Source organism: Betta splendens, chromosome 9 (assembly GCF_900634795.4).
Source record: "Betta splendens chromosome 9, fBetSpl5.4, whole genome shotgun sequence".
NCBI lineage: Eukaryota > Metazoa > Chordata > Actinopteri > Anabantiformes > Osphronemidae > Betta > Betta splendens.
In genome coordinates this window covers 22,147,777-22,167,383 of record NC_040889.2, presented here as the reverse complement: position 1 = coordinate 22,167,383, position 19,607 = coordinate 22,147,777, and the positions used below count along the sequence as shown (strand labels likewise).

At 49.3% G+C, this 19,607-nt stretch overlaps 1 protein-coding gene across 9 annotated transcripts in view; it reads left to right on the top strand.

Moving 5' to 3' along the window:
- The window catches only part of LOC114863216 (uncharacterized), a 22,868-nt gene extending 3,804 nt beyond the window's left edge, over positions 1-19,064 (top strand). The window contains exons 3-20 of one of the 9 annotated variants that reach the window (XM_029164110.3): positions 333-535; positions 776-942; positions 1,716-1,841; positions 2,150-2,238; positions 8,430-8,579; positions 8,671-9,002; positions 9,095-12,598; positions 13,265-13,762; positions 15,039-15,121; positions 15,330-15,533; positions 15,616-15,792; positions 15,892-15,991; positions 16,068-16,199; positions 16,273-16,359; positions 16,445-16,543; positions 16,961-17,002; positions 17,718-17,747; positions 17,998-19,064. In XM_029164110.3, coding sequence (XP_029019943.1) covers positions 333-535; positions 776-942; positions 1,716-1,841; positions 2,150-2,238; positions 8,430-8,579; positions 8,671-9,002; positions 9,095-12,598; positions 13,265-13,762; positions 15,039-15,121; positions 15,330-15,533; positions 15,616-15,792; positions 15,892-15,991; positions 16,068-16,199; positions 16,273-16,359; positions 16,445-16,543; positions 16,961-17,002; positions 17,718-17,747; positions 17,998-18,028 — 6,054 coding nt within the window. In that variant the 3' untranslated portion in view covers positions 18,029-19,064. Of the gene's footprint in view, positions 1-332; positions 536-775; positions 943-1,715; positions 1,842-2,123; positions 2,239-8,429; positions 8,580-8,670; positions 9,003-9,094; positions 12,599-13,264; positions 13,763-15,038; positions 15,122-15,311; positions 15,534-15,615; positions 15,793-15,891; positions 15,992-16,067; positions 16,200-16,272; positions 16,360-16,444; positions 16,544-16,960; positions 17,003-17,717; positions 17,748-17,997 lie in introns of those variants that run through there. The other 8 variants (XM_029164109.3, XM_029164108.3, XM_029164111.3 and 5 more) reach the window with 8 other exon arrangements.
- The last annotated feature ends 543 nt before the right edge of the window (positions 19,065-19,607 follow it).

Sequence of the window (19,607 nt, the reverse complement as noted above, 5' to 3'; positions counted from 1 at the left end):
GCATCATCCAAACATTGTTAAATAGATGCAGCAGCATAATGACGACATGTCTGAGGGAACTATTAAAAAGGACTGAAGTTCTGATTTTATTCCCAGAATTTGAAATTAAACTGAAAAACCAGGCTTTAAGCTCAGAATTCTGACTTTATTTGTCTTTTTAACAAATAATTGTTTAAAATTCAGATTCAAAATTTAGATTTTTAGATTTTTCTGAGATTAATGTCAACCCTCCTATTGTTTGTATAAGGACATATTCCTCCTTATTTTGATCAATAATTAAAGTCTCCCTATTGATGTGATCCCTAGTCGTGTTTTTATTGCGTGTGCTGCAGAAGGACGGCTCAGGCGGACTGTGTCTGCCGCTCTTGTGTGGCCGGCCGCGTGACGCCGTCCTGCCTGTGGAGACAGCGAAGTACCTTCAGAGGGTGAAAATCAGCGAGCGCCTGCTGCTGTGGAAGGAGGACGTGGACACAGCGAAGCTTCACCGCGCGGGGCGGCTCTCCCTCACGCTGCTGAGAGACGGGCTGCTAGACAGGTAGGCTGATGGATGTGTGTATACATGTAGTGACAGCAAACCAGGCACGCTAGCTTCTGACTGAGACCGTGGTGTCTGCTGATGTGAAAATGAGACAGAGTGTGTTTGAGCGCGCGTCTCGGGCCCGCGTGTGTTCAACCCGCATGACCCGGAGGGGAGTTGCGCTTATGCTAATGCCCCACAATCATCGTTCCGCCCCCTGCAGCCGTTCATATCCCCCCGTCTCCCCCCTCTCCCCAGCTCTGAGTATCACACGCTGGAGTCCAGCGTCCTGCGAGTGGTCCATCGCAACGGGCAGCAGGACGCAGAAGATGATGGGACATCATCCGCCGTGGCAACAGTCGCCAGGGAGATTCTTCAAGACGCAGCAGAGCACATCAGAGCATCGCTGGGGGAGACTCTCGGAGGTGAGGGATGCGCCGGCGCCCCCCCAGGGGGGGGTAATGGGGCGATGAAGGAGGACACACACAAATCCCTTGACATGACTCGCTTAGCACCCACCAGGAGAGATGGAGAAGGAGAGAGACGAGGGGTGGTGAGTGTGAGCAAGGAGCAGCTCAGAAAGAATCTGTTCTCTTAAAGTTAGTTTAATGCAGTTGTCTGTCACCATATGTTTGAAAGGGAGATAAGAAAAGCAACAGAAAAGAGCAGATGTAAAACACAAACATGAACACAAAATCATAGTGTGTGCTTGCTGACCTCCGTTCGTGATTGACACAATGACAAGCAGATGAGAAGTGAACTAAGGTGAATGGAGTAAAAGGAGTGAAGGACAGAGACAGAGTTTCCTATTTGAACACAAACCACTAATCCCCGTGAATCATTTACTTCCACCCATGGGTCTGTGTGATGACACTAAGTACAAAGGGTTTAAAGTCTAATCTTTGCTCCGCATAAGCAAAGAATTGGGAAAAAAAGATTTGAGTCTGTGGAACAAGATGAAAGACGTGAACTGACAGGAAACGTCCAGTCAAGACGTAATAATAAGGCCAGACTCAATCTGAATGGCTTTTCTTGGCTTCGGACCAGACAATGCTGCAGTTCTGGCTCTACGACGCGAGTGCAGCTCCACATATTAGCCATCGAACCCACCACTGGCCCCGGCAGAGTCCGCATGGCGCTCGTTCTGTGTGGGTGGAACCAGAGCGCGCACGCTGTGACTGTGCTTGTGTCTGCGCAGAGGCCCTGCGGCTGCAGAGCGACGCCCTCCGGGCCAAACGCGGCCGCCGCCCGGAGCAGCTGGAGGCGCTCAGGAGGTCCGTGGAGCAGTGGAGCCACGGGGGTCGGGACCCGGCCGGGCTTCAGTGTACGTAGTCACCGCCACACTCCCGTTTCATACACCCAGGCCACGAGTCCGCCGTCGCCTCTTTCATTTAGGGTGTAAGTAAATGAAATACGGCAGCAGTCATCTCGTGGCCTCCTGCTGTTTCTGATGGGATTTCGACAGTAGGTCCGAGTTAACATCAGCGTCACCTCGTTTCTACCGATCCATAATTATCAGCCTCCTCCTCATCGGCGCCTGTGGCATTCACGCTTGTGTTTCTCCTGTGTGTTGTGAAAATGGTCGTGTGTTTCATTTAACTGTCAGTCTGTTTGTGTGCTGACTGGATGCAGACCTGGAGCAGCTGCTCACTGCGGCGCTGAAGGAGTTCTCCGACGGGGAGATGACCGTCGCGCTGTGTTCAGTCGCCACCGATAAGGACGTGAGTGTCACAGCCTGCGCTCCCTTTAACGGGTGTTACATGAAGTGTGGAGATACAGTATGTCCAGGTCTTTCTACAAATTTAAATATTAGCTAATTTATTACATTATGATGATTATAATTTGTACAGTGTTTAATGCTTTCACCTACTTTTGTAAGTTTGTGAAGCTTTAATGGGCAGAAGTGAAAAAAACAGCAGAATAGAACAGTGTGTGATTTAAGTTACTGGCGTCGGCTCTGATGCTTTGCTGTTGTGCCGGTAAAGAGCCCTCCCCGCTGTTGTACTGCTCTGCATTCGGATGAGATGTAGATGGAGACCTAAGAGTCTCACATGCAGTCAGGTATCGACGGCCTTCCCACAGATTTCCCTAAAATCCAGCGAGCGAGCAAGCACGCACGCACGCACGCACGCACGCACGCACACACACACACACACACACACACACATTGAAATGTTTGACTTCTGTATTTCTGTGTCTGTCATTTGTCGCTGTGTTGTGACACACACACACACACACACACACACACACAAAGGGTGCTTTAAGCCTATAAGCCTACCCCTCGCTTTTCTCCCTGATGCAACTTCTAATGTGTTCACCCCCCTCCCAACATCAAAAATCATTCATTATTTCTTTTATATCTCCTTCTCACTTCCAAAGCCCATTTTTCTCAGTGGCTGCCTAGCGTGCAGTATTAGGCTATGTGTAAAATAAATGATGTCTGTAGCCGTAGGGGTATGGCTCTGCCTCCCCCAGAAAACTACCTAACGTCCAAGGAACATTAAACACCCAGATCCTCGTTTAGCGAATAAATAACCATTCATTTGAATAGCTTTGTCTGTGCGCGCACCGGACTTTCTGTGCATATTTTACCAGCGCTGTGCCTCCACGCTGTGTGTCAGGAGAGGGAGAGAGAGACACTCACACACACGGGGAGCGAGCGAGGGCCCATTAGAGACTTAATATAGAATAAATGGCCAGGGGCCTGTGTGTCGCCAGCAGACCCTCCAACTCCACAGCGTCATGGTGGGTTACTAATGACCTGAGATCGAGCTCCAAAATGAACCCCTTATATGCATGTCATTTGCAGTGTGTATATATTTATATATTATTTTTTAATTGTGTTTGAAAAGAGACTAAAACGGTATGAGAGTGTCATTTATTGGGGGGGCTTAGGGAAGTTCTGCCTTAAATGATTCTTTCCAGAAAACTAAATAAATTAGATTCAATTAGTCTTTAATGGTGTATGTGTTATGTGATTGTCAACGTGTGTTTTTGTGTGTGTGTGTGTGTGTGAGCGGTTAAAGCGGACAGAGTTGGACTTCGGCTGCCTGTGATTGCCTAGTTAGCGGAGGCGAGAGCCTCAGAGTGTGTGTGGACACGTCGTATAGGCTGACTAATGTATTTCTGTATACTGTGCAAACATACATTAGTCAGCCTGTGTTCTCCTCTATTACGGACGAGGGGAAGTGGAAACGAACCGGGTTTCAGTCTTTTAAAATTACAGTTTTGCGTGTCGTCCGTGTCTCATCTGCAAGAACCACAAAATTAGTGTTTGTCAAGTTATGATAATCACTAATAAACGCTGAGTTTTTTTCCGTGAGGCTGCGTCTGAACAACAATTACAACTAGTTGCTGGTGAAAATCCTGCCGTGAACAGTCTACTTGCTGCCGGAGCCTCTTTAAGCCTTGGTTCTCAGTACGAACCATGAGAGGCACTTGTTCAAGATGCGGCCATTTTCCTTGTGTTTTATTTCATACGAGTAAACAAACACCACGAGTTACTCTGTGGCTGTTGATATTACCGTACCCGCTTACAAGCCTGTCGATGTCAGTATCAGCATAGTAGTGGTGCTGCATACAACATTCACAGTCTACAGACGGGAGCGTTGGAAAAGAACAACTAATGGAAATGCACCCTACAATGTTTATGTTGTTGTGTATATTGCTTAAAAAGCCAAGGCAAAACCAGCATCATAACTAATATATCAAAATTGCAGTCTGCAATGGATGGGACACACCCCAGGAGCCCGTAAAAGTCAGGTGTCCTGCTCAAGAGCACGCAGTCACTGTGCAGCTTCACCTGGGTAACAATGATCAACGGCAAGTCGATACAGAGCAGGAGAGAAGTTGTGGTGGCTTTTCATCACGGGATGAACGGTTTGGTGACGCCTGCATTAATAAACACACATCCATTGTGTGAGCGTGTGTGAGTGTGTGTGTGTCAGGATCGTCATGGCTCAGTAATTAGCGCTGGCAGATGAAGCTTTGGTCGGATGGAGGCTTGTCATGCTGTGTTGCTGATGAACTGTGGGATGGACAGGGGCCCACACAGACACACACACACACACACACACACACACACACACACACACACACACTGTTTCTTGCGTGGTCATCTATCAGAATCAGTCACTTTTGCTCTGGTCTGTGGCTGTAACTCTCTCCCTACATTATACTGTGTTTGTGTAATGATTTTATTGGTAATGTTTTGTGTTATTGATGGAGATTTGTCATATGCATTTTGTGTGTGTGTGAGTGTGGTCGGCCGAGTGTCCGTCTCTCCAGCCGAGGTTTGCTTTAGGTTTCATGTCGGTGATTGTCTCTAATGCGTTGTTTGCTCACCGTCCTCCGGCCCTTCTGTTTGTTTATGCGGGGCCGGTTTTGCCCCACTCCACTCGCACAAATAATTATGCTCGTTAATGAAGGGGCCCGCAGCCACGGCGCTCGGTAAATGCCTTTCTGATGAGAGGCACCAGGGGATGGCAGGTGCAGGGTGGGCCTCCCAGGGACTAAGATTGAAGAGCAGGAAGCCAGGGAGCCGCCCCTCCATCGTTCCGTTTCCAGCTCGCACTGGTTTAAATTTGTTAGAGATTCATGAAGCCATGAAGCTACATGCACATCATAAGATGGGATCTGCTGACGCTTAGGGCTCAGTGCTTGTTTGAGGATCTTGGCTCAAACATATCACTGTTTTTATGGTCCATGACTTTGGTTGTAATTTTGTAATTTCGACGCAAAACACATCAGCGCATTTGTTGCGTAGACACAAATTTGGTGTTTGAACAAGTTTGGGAGGCTTTTACAGGAGGCGGTCGTCACACTGCATCCTCTGTAACTTGCTTTAATGCCGGTTCGTTACCGTCTCTACACTCGCTCTACCTCTTCTCCCATTGTCTTTCTCCTCCTGCGGCTTTCTTTGGGCTTCGAGGGCAAACAAATAAACAAAACAAAACATTTATAGACTCAGCTCTTGCATCTCGGCCCCCAAATCCCCGCACTTAGAGCTGAGCGGAGGCAGCATGTGGAGAAAGCCCATATGAGAGAGGAAGACGTTCGAGCTTCTTTCTCTGCAAACTTTTTACCCCCCCTTCCCTCTGTCTTTGCCAAAACTTCATAAGCAGTAATATTGTGGTGTTTGTGCGCGTGAGCCCTAAGTGTTTGTGTTTGTGAGCACACGCACGCGCGGGCGCGGCTGTGCGTGTGCGTGTGATGAATGGTGCATGTTGCACATGTGTGCGTGTGTTTGCATGTGTGTGTGTTTGAGCAGGGTGGTGTCAGCTCGCTCCTTGCCACCCCATTTGCTGTAGCTGTACCGCTGTGATCACAGACAGATGTATAAATCAAACCTCGCTTGATGGATTCATCAGGGTGGCGAAACGATCGCCTGAGAAGAACTTGCGACTCTCTTAGCGTTCTGTGTTCTGACGGAAAGGGTATGCAAAGAGCCTAAATGGATGAACGCTTGATTAATTCTTTGCCGGAGATGTTGGCGACAGCAGGAAATGTGTTTTTGCTTTGACTGTGTTTGCACGGGAATTTACGCACGTGGGGCGTGAGTTATGAGGCCTGAGTTTTGTACCTAAGGCTATTGTGCATAATGATGGCAGGTTGGGAGAACGGCATGTAGCCGCTAAAGACTTGCTACCTGTGGCGCAAAGACAACCAGAGAGAGGGAGTGGAGGCGTGTGTGTGTGTGTGTGTGTGTGTGTGTGTGTGTGTGTGTGTGTGTGTGTGTGTGTGTGTGTGTGTGTGTGTGTGTGTGTGTGACAAACATAAAAAGGGAAAAACTGTAAACATAAGAAATCTGATGCCAATAACTGTTCCATAAGGATCTGAGTCAGATGATGAAATAGAATTCATGAGGCAGCACATGTCAATAAAAGTAAAGCTGAAAACTTATAAATTAACTGTTTTAGAAAGACAATTTTTTAACACATGCATGACACAGTAAAATGTCTAAAAGGCCCTAAACGTATCTGCAACAGGCAACATCCAAAACAAATGTCTCGTACATTCATACAGAGGATCAAGGCTCAGCTATGTGGTTCAGATGCTGTCAATGCGTCAGGATCCAACAGTTCATGTTGACTCACCTCAATCATTGTGTTGGTGTCTTGTTACAAACTTTAATCCTACACTTCAATGCGCTGTTGTGACACAATTGATCTTTAAAACTCTTTATACCTAATAATGCTCATTTGATGAATCTACCACGACGGGATGTCGTTTCCTGTGGATGTTTGCTCCTAATCCAATAGTACAAATTAATTAAAAATATACGATTCAGTAAAGGTTTGTGCTGATCGTCAGGTTCTTAGCAAGTGGATTTTTATAGCGAGCATGCTGGTAATTTATAAGAAAAGGCAATCTGTGTATCTGGAGGAGGCAGAGAGAGGCGGAAGGAGGAGGGGCAGCAATATGAATAGTAATTTACTCAGTTAAGAGCCAAATGGCAGACAGACTGTTGCACCGCGTGCTATCGCAGAGATTTGCACTCTGCTCGTTTTCTGACGATCTTTCGCCGCCTGTGTGTGTGAGAGTGTGTGTGTACACAGCTGGGTGGGAGCTCCAGAGTATTGGCGTCGTTTGCACATTTCTGTGTATATTGTATTGTAAACGGTGAAGACTTCATCCGCTTTACCAGAGCTCATATGTGTACATACGGCCGCGTGTTTGCTCGTGGGCTGAGATTACAGTAGACGACTGGAGGAATTATGTGCCCGTAGCGTTACATGTGCCCGGCTCCTGTGTGTCTGAGTGAAAGTGTGTGTTTTAACGGATCTTCGGAGGCTTCGCTGCACTCATCAGGATATCGGCGTTGAGGAATGGCGGCGTCGGTGAAGTGACAGTTGTGTGTGTCTGCGAGGATTGATGGACTTGATTCTGACAGCAGCCATATTGGGGCGAGAGAGAGAGAGAGAGAGAGAGAGAGGGGGGGGGGGGGGATGTGGGGAGGGGGGAGCCGTGCTGTAGTCCCCTCATCCTCACAGGTTAATATTGACTCAGCCTGGGCAGAGACAGTGCCTGGAGCAGTCATCAATCACTTCCAGTGGACCCACGCGAACGCATTTACACACACACGGGCTCGAGCAGAGACGGACCAACAAACATTTGGAGTCCGGATGATCTCCGGATTGTGTGACGGGCCGCGTGAATCACGTTGCCTGACATGTCTCGCGTGTCAGCCTCTCGCCGCTGGCTTCACTGCAGCTCTCTTTTGTTTAAAAGTTCAACTTAAATAATCACAACAACAATTTCGAGAACTTTACTAAACAAACAGTTGTACAACAAATCTAGATTAATCAAGCAAATATGTTTTCAGAAGTATCACTTTGCACACTTTATGTGTAACCCTGCGTGGCAAATTATGGCTGCCATAACATTGCTGTTAATCATTTTAGTGAAAAAGAGAAAAAACAAGTTCCCTTGACAAACAAAACAATTAATTAATGCAACTTTCCATCCATCAATCATTGTGCGTGTCACCGAATTACCATAATCTGTGCATAGTGGCTGTTTTAAGAGCAAACAGTTAATTTCCAAACGATAAATCACAAAATGTCTCTCTACCCCTCTGTGCGCATTGACAGCTCCGTCTCTCATCGCCACAGATGAAGGCTTACTTTAAACAACTTCAGTTTGCCTGAAAAAAGCCTGAATCATATGCACAATGAAAGGCAGGGGTCTGACGAAGTTTCCTGTGCAGCTGTAACCACAAAGGAGCGAATCGAGATTAATCAAGCAAATATGTTTTCAAATCATTTTGATACAATTAGGAATAAATGTAATATTAGCTTCTTTTTTCACTCATTAATAAAATACTTTGGAAACGGGTAGAGCTGTGAACATCTGTCAAACAGCTTGGCTTACACATCCCAGATGTTGATTTTTTCTCTTCTCTTTTATCCAGGATCTACACGACTACGTGGATGGTCTAAAGTACTTCAGTCATCAGCACGAGTATGACGCTCTGGTCGTCCTGTTGTCCGTCAGTGACACAGTGCACCAGCCTCGCCAGCAGGTGGTCGTCTACTCAAGCAACATCGACGTCCTGAACCAGGTAAATCAGCTGTAAGGCCACCGGCACAACAGCTGTTTGTTGCACTGAAGCACAGTCTTCAGCAAACAAGACGATATCCCTCTTGTTTCAGATTTGCTGTGAGCTGGAAGAGTCTTCTAGCTGGTCTCTCTCTGGTGAACTGGAGGCCAGGGGGAGTCTCCAGGTGTACCACATCCCTATGAACACCTCCTCGTCCTCCGGCACGCCTCCCCTGCTGGAGGAGGAGATCCAGGGCATCCTCAAGGACTTTGTGGACCGGCGGAGCTCTGTGTTAGCCTGCAATCCCAGCAGCAGGACCTCGTCCACGGAGGGAGTGGCCGGCAGCGTGGAGTTCTCCCAGGGGTCGTCTGGGATCAACGACATGGATGGTTCTGATATAGAGAGAGCTGAAGGAGGCAGTGGAGAAGCAGTCGCTATAGCAAGGTATTTGTTGCATCCCTGTAGCAAAGACAAGTGACGAAAATGAAGGCAAGCAGTAAAGTCAGATTTGTTGTGTTGTTTCTGGATGAAAACAGGGTGATGGCCGACGCCGACGAGGATGCAGGAGGTGTGGGGGTCAGTGTTGGTGGGGAACTGGTGAGCCCTGACAGCGGTATGACCACCATCCGCAGCAGCCGCTCCTCCAAGGAGAGCTCGGTGTTCCTCAGCGACGACAGTCCCGTGGGTGACACGGCTGGAGGCCAAGCAGGAGGCCCAGGAGCACACTTCCTGAGGAACCCGTCCCCACTGGGCTTGTTGTCCGTCTCCCCTCCTGTCCCGCCAGAGAGGAAGAAGCACCGCTCAAACAGAAACAGGAGTGAGATCGTTGACCTGTTTAGTTTTGACCCATTACATAGCGGTGATGTCCCCATGCCAGCGGGAGGGGAACTGGCAAACTTGGGGGTTAGAGGGGATGAAGACGACAGAAGAGGTGGAAGCTCTAGCCTTTCGGAGGAGTTGAGCTTGCTAGACTTCTCCGCCCCCAATTCACTTGGAGAGCTTGAAAGTAGAAATTCTTCCATGGATCACCACGGTCAGATCCACGGGACTGAAATGACTGACACGGTGGTTCCTCCGACCCCAGTCAACAGTCTGGTAGGTAGCCGCCCACCCAGCAGTTGTGGAGTGAGGTTCTTCCCAGAAGATGTGATCGAAAGGATCAACGGCCTGCAGCACAAAGACAGCGTGTCATCGTCCTTATCAGAAACGTGGGATGAACTTAGCTTCGACGCACAAGGAGTATTGTCCTCAAACGACAACATGAGCTGGAGCAGAACCAAGCTGTCTGAGAGCCCGCAGAATGTTTTGGAGGAAGCTGGATGCAAAGAGTCATTGGGCGACATGGCAGAAAAGGAAAGCAGAGACAGCGTCCACCAAAGGCCAAAGAGCCTTGAACCTCAGCTCAGCCTGATCACTGAGCAGGTGGAGTCATATGACAAGTGGAACCCAGTTTCTGTCCGGACGGATCAGTGGCACCACGCTACCTTGGCTGATCTGCAACTCACACCACCAGAGGAGGAAGCAGCCAGAAAATTTAAACCTGGATTTGTCAGAGTGAAAGAAAATCCATCTTCCTTGTGGAGGAAGAAAGCAATTCTAAACACCTTAACCCCAGAAACGTCTAGAGAAGAGGATGAAGGAAAAAAACAGATAGAGATCCTTGACTTCTGGACATACTCGGCTCAGAAGGGCTTTCTCAAATCCGACAGTGGAACCACCACCTCTTACCCAGAATCTTTGGATATGTGGAACACGACGATCCGGGATGACAGTCCTTCCCCTCTTACAACCCCCGATAACTTGTCCGATTACTCCGGTTCTTTCTGTGGAGGAAACGCCAACGTTGCTGGTGCCTCATCTATGGAAAGTCCTCTAGGATTCTGCGACGGTGGCATGCAGATGTGGAACACCACCATAAGGGAAGACAGCTCCTCCACCATAGCAAGTCCCGAAGGACCTGAAAACGGAAGGAACCTCAGTCACATGGGATCAATTGAGACCTGCGATTCTTCCAAGACATATACAAACAAAGTGGGTGAACATGAACGTGCTCTGGTAGAAGATGGTAGCAGCATGAAAGGGCCTAGTGAGACGGCTGAAAACGTGGGCTGGAGAGCTACCGAACACAATGTGAAGATAGTCATCGAGGTGGCAGGAGACAGGACTCAGGGAGAAGAAGAAGGTGAGGTTCAGAGCCCACACTTCATACCGGTGAGAGATTCAGACGGCGACGCCTCCCCTGACCACCTCACCAACATGTGGGACCTGCCGGTCCCTGCCATGGTCACCTCCACCTCAGAATATGACAATGTCGGAGCTGGCACCTGGAGCCTGACTTCCTCCCCTGACACCTTTGCTAGTCCAGTGGTAGATATGATACAGCTAGAGGGTCAGTCTAGTCCTTTCATAGCAGTGACTAAACCTCCCACGACACATGAGATGCACGATCAATACCAGAAGACGGATATTCTGGCAGGAACTGCCTGCAGATCAATGAGCGCGGACAAAGAGCAACAGGCCAACCAAGTGTTCATGTTCGAGGGAGCGAGTGGGGACAGGAGGTATGAAAGCAACAGCAGGGGGGGATCAGAGGGAGCTGACTGGTTAGAGGAGCCCAGTGACCGCTCCCCGTTTATTCTTATAGACTGTGCCTCTGCCTCTCAGCAAATCCCAGCTAAGTATCAATCAAGTCCAGGAGAAGCTACCACTGACGAGTCGCTAGCCCAGACTCGTATGAGCACGAATGATCTTGTTTCAGAGAAACCCGAGTCCCCAGAATCAGCTTCAGTATCACACGAGTTGTCGGTTTTACTGGACAACAGTGAAGGGGGGTCGGCTGTTGAGCGCCGTGGCCGCCCTAACAAAGAGGGCAATGGAACTCTGGAGGTCCGTACAACAGAAACCATGTCTCTGAGCTCCAGCTCTGGGGGGGAGAGAGACACCTTAAAGTACAGCCCAGACAGCCTTCACCCAGGGAGCAGGGATGAACTCAAGTCCAACTCTGATGGAGACTCGTCCTCAGGCCTGGAGATGGAATACATCATCGTGTCGGGCACCGTGAAAGAAACCGAAAGGGAGTGGCACGACAGGCCCAGACAGGGCGACAGGCAAAGGGCGAGGAAGCCCATGGAGACGTTCAGCATGCTCTCCTATGCCGCCACAGTCCTGCAAAAGGCCGCGCATCGGCAGCACCAGGGCGGCGCAGAACAGGCCGGGAACCACCAAAGAGTGGGTGGCAGTGACGGCTCTCTTAGTCCAGAGACAGAGCAGAACCAAGTGGGTCTCGATGACACGCCTGAGCCGCGCATGGCGTCAGACACGAGCAGTCCCAGCCGGCCCGAAGCACTTCAACAATCAGACTCAGCAACAGGTCCCAGTCAGACGCAAGGAGAAGAAGAGAACTGTGAGGATACAACAAGCGTCCTGGCCAGAAGCGTGTCTCCATCTTTAAGATATCCAGTAGATCACTTCTTGAAAACTAGGGAAGAAGTGTATGTCCATTCTCAGATCTCGATGGAGGATTCAGACGAGGGTGGGGACTCACCCTCCCAACCTCCTCCATGTCCTACTTACTTGGGCGACTTTCAGATGTGGGGGGGTGAGTTATCGCAGCAGGACTTACCCCACACCGCCTCTGAGACGCAGTCCCCCGTGCTCACCAACAGTTCCGTCTCCCGCTCCACCTCTTCGGCCGGCACCCCGTTAAGCGAATCGGGGGCTTCTGCTGGCAGAGGACTTGGCTTGCCTTTTTCTGGAGATTTAATGGAAGAGGGAAATGATGAGGAGGAACCGGAGGGGGAGCACGCCGCCGTCCAGAGTGAGAGACAGCCGGGACCTTCTGACCTGCCGAGTTTCACCGAGGAGGTGATCGAGCATTCTTCACTTCAACAAACAGATTTCGAAGCGGTGGAGCCAAGAAGGGACACGATCCTACAGGGAACAGTAGATTACTGCTGTGGACGGCCTATAAGCACTGTTGGCTGTGACATGTGGTTGACTGAACATGGAGACCCTCACCAGAGCTATTCGCCAGAATTAAGGTAAGCAAAGCACCTCCAGGCTTCTTCCTCTCAGTGGAGTCTGGAGAAATATTAGTAACACTGAATATAAGACAGATGATCTGTGGGTGAGTGACACACAGAGTGACAGAGGAGAAGGAATATTAGTCTGAGAGGAGAAGATTATGCCTTTTCCCGCGCGCGCGCGTATGTGTTTCATCTGTTCGGCGGCACGCTTTGATCTGCAGCTCTGCGTGTGTGTTTATAAATCTGTCCACGCCTCATTAAATATGCATTACCTGCCTCATTACAGCTGGAGCCCCACTACAGCTAATGGAAAGGGCTCCCCCAGCTCCTCCGCGCGGCACGGCGCGGGTGCGAGCGCGCGCTAGCTAGCCTGCGCGGGTGTGCGCATAGGCAGCGCCCACATGGCCACAGAGCAACGCATAGCTCCAACTTCACATTAGCGTCTGGGTGTTTTCTGGGTTTATATACGTCTATTCAGTTTATTGTAATTAACAGGAGTCGTCTACGGCGAATCAAATGCGTTTGATGTTTAGTTTAAAAGCAGTAGCTTCAGTGTTTAGTCCCTGTGGAGTTTATAGTGTTATTAAACAGCTCAGGCGCAGCAAAAAGTGAGCTAAATGGAATTAAGGGCTCTGTTTTTTCCTCTTTGGCCTGAAACACTTTCTCTTGTCTCCCTAAAAGAAGAGGCCAAGATGCGTCAGCGCCGCTGTCCTCCCAGCCCACCGGCGACAGTGCTGCACGCCAGTGGACAGGAAGTCAGAATCTAACTCAGGGTCAAACCCAATACGGCTACAACTACCACCACATCGACCAAAGAACTGAGAACCAGGGCGCCGGCTCAGAGGGAGGGGGAACTAAAGCCAGAGGCCCGTCGAACGCCACCGACGTCTACGCTGAGTTTACAAGTGACGGCACAGCTGCGCAGTACAGGTCTGAGTCGGCAGGAAACTATTACGAAGCTGGGTTTAATGCAGAGTACAGCTCAGGTGATCCAGGTTCCAAGTTTCAGGCAGCAGCCGAAATCCAGTATGGAGAGAACGGCTTACGTGCTGCTGAGCTGCAGTACTCTGCCGACGGCCAGTATGACCAGCAGATGTTCCACCAGTCAGATGTCCAGCCTGAGAGGGAGGACCACGCTCGCTATGTGCCCGAGGGATACGTTCACTTTCTCCTGTCAAGGTGAGCTGTCCCTCATGCAAAATTCATTCGACCTCTCAGTTCGCTGCCTGTGATCTCCTCGTGTATTACCACTATCAGATGAAGCTAATGGCGTTTATGCTGCTTCACTGGTCTCTCTTAAATGCTAAAATGGGATTTAAGGGGTTTCCCAAATATTGTGATTGTATGAAAGACACAGAGCTGAGCAGTGGGTTTGAATGCAGTGTTTGTCAGCTGTACTACCGCATTTGACCACACGGGGGCGGTGTAGACGTGTTAAGGAGCGTGACTATAACTTACATGTATCTTAGGTTTTGTCATAGTGTGTAGTGTCATAGTGTAGGATATGTAACAAGTAGGTTAAAGACATCACTGAAACATGAATTAACATGTATTGGTGTGGCTGTAGTTTATTCCTTAAAGGTTTCTTCCTGGCACCAAAATGTCAAAACCCATAATCCTCCACCAGCTGTATAGATGGAGAAGGAGGAAAAGATGCTATTGAGTTGCATTATGGGAAATGTAGGACCATTACCAAGGCCAAACAGTCACACTGTTATGTTCCGCTGCTGCTTCTTTTTCACATCTGATGCGAGATATATATTTATCCTTTATTTACAGCCACGTCCCGATTTAGTCTTCGCGCGCTGCGTTGTAATTGTTCCTCGTTAGCGGCTGCATCATGTTCTTTCCACTTTGTAATTCTGATGACCCACCCCCTCTGTGGGACTCACAGCCCTCCCCTGTCTCCTCTTGGCTACACACACACACACAGCACATCTTTCCATAATCAAGTCATGTGACGCCACCGTGGAAACACTCAGACACTTATGCCCGGAGAAGACGGACTGAGAGGAAGGTAGGTGCCGTCACAGAGGTTTTTAAAAGGAACCCAGTCGCGCGGGTCACGTCCGTATATTATTGCATGTGATCTTGCGTGCTGGCTCCTCTCTGCTGCCTCCCTCTATTGTTAGCACGCCTTATGCTAATCAGAGTTTGTTAGAGGGGCTATGGATGGGGGGAGGTAGCAACACTGCTCAGTATTGTGTCCTCAGCCCACACGTGCAGCCTGGGAATGAAGCGGCGAGTCGCCCTCTCGCTTCTCCGCCGCCGTTCACGCGCAGGTTTGAAACTCTCCCTCGGTGTCATGGGAAAAGTTGGAGCCTCTTGCCCTGTAGATGGTCGTCCTGGTCCTGTTCGTCCCGGTGCTGTGCGTAGCTGTGCCGCTGGTGGCACTGGTGATGGCGCTGCTGGTGTACGCTGTGGATTATTATTGTATGCCTGTGCCCCTGAGCAGACACTCCCAGCTGGGAGACGGTGCAGCGGGGATGACGGCGGCCTCCAGCGAGGAAGCTGCAGAGGAGGCGGATAATAGAGAAGGTAGATAAACAGCTCGCTCCTATTTAACGTCTATACACAATCTATTGCTAGTTGATTTTGTTGGACCGCAGGAGAGTATAAGTATAGTATTACTATTTTAAGTTATTTAATGTAAACATTATTTATGCCAGCGTTGTTTTTGCGCAAATGGGATCATTTAAGGGTCTGAATGATCTCTCTGTCTGATCAGATCCTCCTTCTTCAGCAGATCTATCGGGCGGGTCTAATCAGAGGAGGAAGCTGGCCGCGCCGCCAATGAACGTGTCTCTGGACCACAGCGAGGGGTCCCTTCTCTCAGAAGATGCCTTGGACACGGAGGACGACGCCTTGGACACCGGCGACGAGCTGGACGTTAGCGTGGACGAGCTGGACTCCCCCGACGAGGCGGAGTCCGCGGAGTTCGACGGACGCGGTGCGGTTCGAGCCGGGCGTCATTCACAGATCCGGGCATTCGCCGCGCGTTTGACCTGTTTGGTTTCGCCTGTTCCCACCAGGGGGCGCCACGGGGCCCTACCCGGGCGCAGGGCCCGCGTCAGGGGCCGAGGCGGCGGGACGGGCAGCGGAGGGGGGCAGAGACAGCCGGCTGTGGAGGAGCGTGGTGATTGGAGAGCAGGAGCATCGCATTGACATGAAGTGCATCGAGCCGTATAAAAGAGTCATCTCTCACGGAGGTCAGAAACGCCTGGAACAGCTGAGACGCTGAACGCCCGCTCCTCGGCTGCAGTCCCAGCGTTTCCCAACTGTGCTCTCTGTTTGTTGTCTCGTCTCAGGTTACTACGCTGAACAGAACGCCATCATCGTGTTTGCCGCGTGTTTCCTCCCGGACAGCGACTGTGACAATTACAACTATGTGATGGAAAACCTGTTTTTGTGAGTACAGCGTCACTCCAAGGCCACTTATTACAAAGTATTAATGAACAAGTAACAGTAACTGCTCCGACTGCAGGTATGTGATCAGCACCTTGGAGCTGATGGTGGCAGAAGACTACATGATCGTGTACCTGAATGGAGCCACACCTCACAGGAGGATGCCGGGCTTCACCTGGATGAAGAAGTGCTACCAGATGATAGACCGAAGGTAATTATGGCAGAACGTACAAGTAGAACCTTCGTCAATGCACTAAGCCTTTTACACGTCTCGTGTTCCACAGACTAAAGAAGAACCTCAAGATGTTCATCATCGTCCATCCCTCCTGGTTCATACGGACTTTGCTGGGAGTAACCAGACCGTTCATAAGGTTTTACTGCCCGTCCAAAGTAGGAACAAACAGACATCATTCAAATGATTGTGCGTCCAACCTTTCGTGGTTTCTCCTCCCACAGCTCCAAGTTCAGCAGTAAGATCAAATACGTGCACAGCCTGCGGGAGCTGGGGGAGGTCATCCCCATGGAGTACGTCCACATTCCACCCAGCATCGTCAAGTGAGTCCACGTTTGCACCCGCGCCTCCGTTCAGCTGCTCCGTAGCCACATCAGCACCAGCAGAGCAGCTAACACACACGTCTGAGCGTTTGAGTCTGCGGCAGCTGCAGCCGCCGAAAAGAAAGTAAGGTGCGCTGAGATGAATAGAATGAGCTTCTGAACGTTCACTGAGCGAGCGATGAAGACTTGTTTGCTGGAGGAGAGAGGAACAATCCATGTGGGTCTAGATTCTGGGACAAATGAAGCAGGAAGGTGGAACTTCAAGTAAACGGAGCACAATGAAGCCGCATGAATGAAGACAGCACCACATGTTAATATTGCTCCGTTTTGTAATAAGACACAGCCACAAGTACGTGAATACCTCATACAAACATGTGACGTGTGGCCTGTTTTACATTTCTCACTCTGCCCCACAAGGTGTGACGAGGGACGGTGCATACACAAATTTGCATGCATGAGGTAAATCAGCTGTCCTGCCTGTTCTGACCGGCCGGTTGAGTCCAATCCTCTCACGCTGGAACTAACCTCTTACTGACCTCTGGCCGGCTCCTTATCCCACGCACAGTAGATGCGCCGCGGGGGGGTGGGGGGTGGGGGGGGTTCGCTTCGCTTTCATGTGGTACCACGTCACGTCACAGACTGGGACTAATGCCTTGATAAATGGTTCCAGTAGCGTTCCAGAGCTGGACGGCCTCATAACCAGCGGGGAAATACACAGTAGAGACGCTTTGCCCAGTGTCCTCGGTGTCAGAGTGTGAGCATACACATTTTCATACGCTACTCTCAAATTTAGTCAAATTTAGGAAAATGAAGGTTTTTCTTTGAAACAACCTGGACACTGTCTGTGGACGGAGGCTGATGAGCTAAAAACTAAAAATATAAAACCCACACGCTTCAATTCTAACCTTTACTCTGCAACAAGTCGCTTGTGAAAGGGGTTGAACTGATGAAACCCTGAGCTTCCTGACTCACTTATTGCTTCTGTGATCGTTTCAGCCCGTGCATCTCTGTGCTTTTGTCTTGTCGCTCCTTTGAGGCCGATGCATTCACCCTCCTGTGTCGGTGCCGGCCGACTCCCAGCAGCCGCACGTCTGCTGACAAAGCGCTCCCTCCTCCCTTGTTTGCTTGAGTCTCTAACCTTTGTCCTCTGCTCTCTAATCCCACGCCAAACCAGGCTGGACACAGACCTGCAGGACAGCAGCAAGTAAGTAGAGTCACGCCTCTGTGAATGAGTGGCTGAACTGAGAGATACAGAGGAGACGTTCCACTGGCATCCACAATAAAAAATGGAAAGATTTTTGTCCAAACAACAGCCTAGAGAGATAAAAAACAGAAACGTGTTTTTACTTTTACTCATGTATTGTGGGTTCCTGTCTCCTTCCTTCATAATTGTTTAATTCTAACGCTCTCGCTTGCTCTCTCTCTCTCTCTTTCTCTCGCTCGCTCGCCCTCAGAGCCGACAAGAAGGGGAACTCAGCTGTTTGAAGGCGACGAGACGCCCGGCCGCCGCCCGCCCCCCCCCTCGCGTTGCGCTGTCCTTTACCACAGCATGTCTGAATATAAGCAAGCCTGCAGCATGACACGTACAGCCACCCTGCTGTTACAGCAACAACTGGCAGCGGGTTGGAGAAGACGATGCTGTGGTGTCACCGGGGGAGGAGGATGCTGAACACAGTTCTTCACACAGCTCCTCGTCGCTTCTCCCTCGTGTCCTCACCGTCAGCTTGGACACTGCTTTGGTTGTTATTTCCCCCTTCGCTAGGATGTAACTGGCTTTGGTCCATTCACTAACCTGTACATTCACGCGTTTATGTGACCCGTCGAACATCAACTGTACCTTCTGTGATCGTGGTCATATGAAGTGTGGATTTTCTGAAGCCATAAATAGGTCATATTCCAATTGTTTGCAAAGAAGCTGTACAAAACAACACATTAGTACATATATTTGTGTTATACTGTACATTTGTGTTTACAACAGGGCTGGTACTGGACCACGGTTCTCTCAGTAGACTATACTTAAAATTATATTCTGTCAGTTTCCATTTAGTCAAGGTTTACAATCGCTATACGACGATGAGCCTGTTTAAGGGTAAGGTTTTTGACTAGTTTGTAATGATGTCGGCTGCTCAGCACCCCATACAACCTACAAGTAAGGTATTCTATTAATACTGCATATCACTGTGAACGTACTAGCGATTGTAGCAAAACAGCAGGTAATAAAAGCTGCAGTAACACGTCGCACGTCTCCACTTGCTACAGTTCCAGGTTAGTGTTGTGTTCCAGTGTAAATCTGTAATGGAAGGGTGTGTGTGTGTGTGTGTGTGTGTGTGTGTGTGTGTGTGTGTGTGTGTGTGTGAGACACAGTGACAAACGTGTCGTATCTAGTACACAATAAGTCCAGTTTGATCATGTTTTATTAGCTTTTTGCTATTTTTTAATGCATTTGTTTTGTCTTTTAAGGTATGCATTCCATGTAAAGTATCTGAAGTGTCTTATCTTATTAAAATGTGTTCCTCCTTGACAGTCTAGTAAAAAAATATATATATAAAATTCCCATTCAATAACTTACAGATTAATTTACCTTGACTCAGTTTAGGTATTAAAATGCTGCTTTTGACTTTTTCTGTCCACTGGCATTAATGTTGATAAATCTGCAGCATCTAATCAGAGATGTTCTCCATTAGGGCACAACAAAGTGTGTAGCACCATAAAAGTCTGACATACAGCAAGACAACCTGACACACACACACACACACACACACACACACACACACACAGAACCTCACTTATACATGTGCTTCATTAAAATTATCCTCCAACTCCAACTGCTAATAGCTGCTGGGAGGTTGAACTCGAGGTCCCGGCATGCCTGCGTTCCACAGGTCATGGAGGGAGTGATGGGGACCTTTATGTGTGAATGCTCAGCATGTCTACTGTGCTTAAACGGGAAATAAACCTGTATTCAACAAGCCTCTATGTGAAATCACAATAATATACACTATATACAATAGAAATATGGGTGTGACAGAAAAGACCAAGTCATGTTGGGGATTGAAATAAGGGC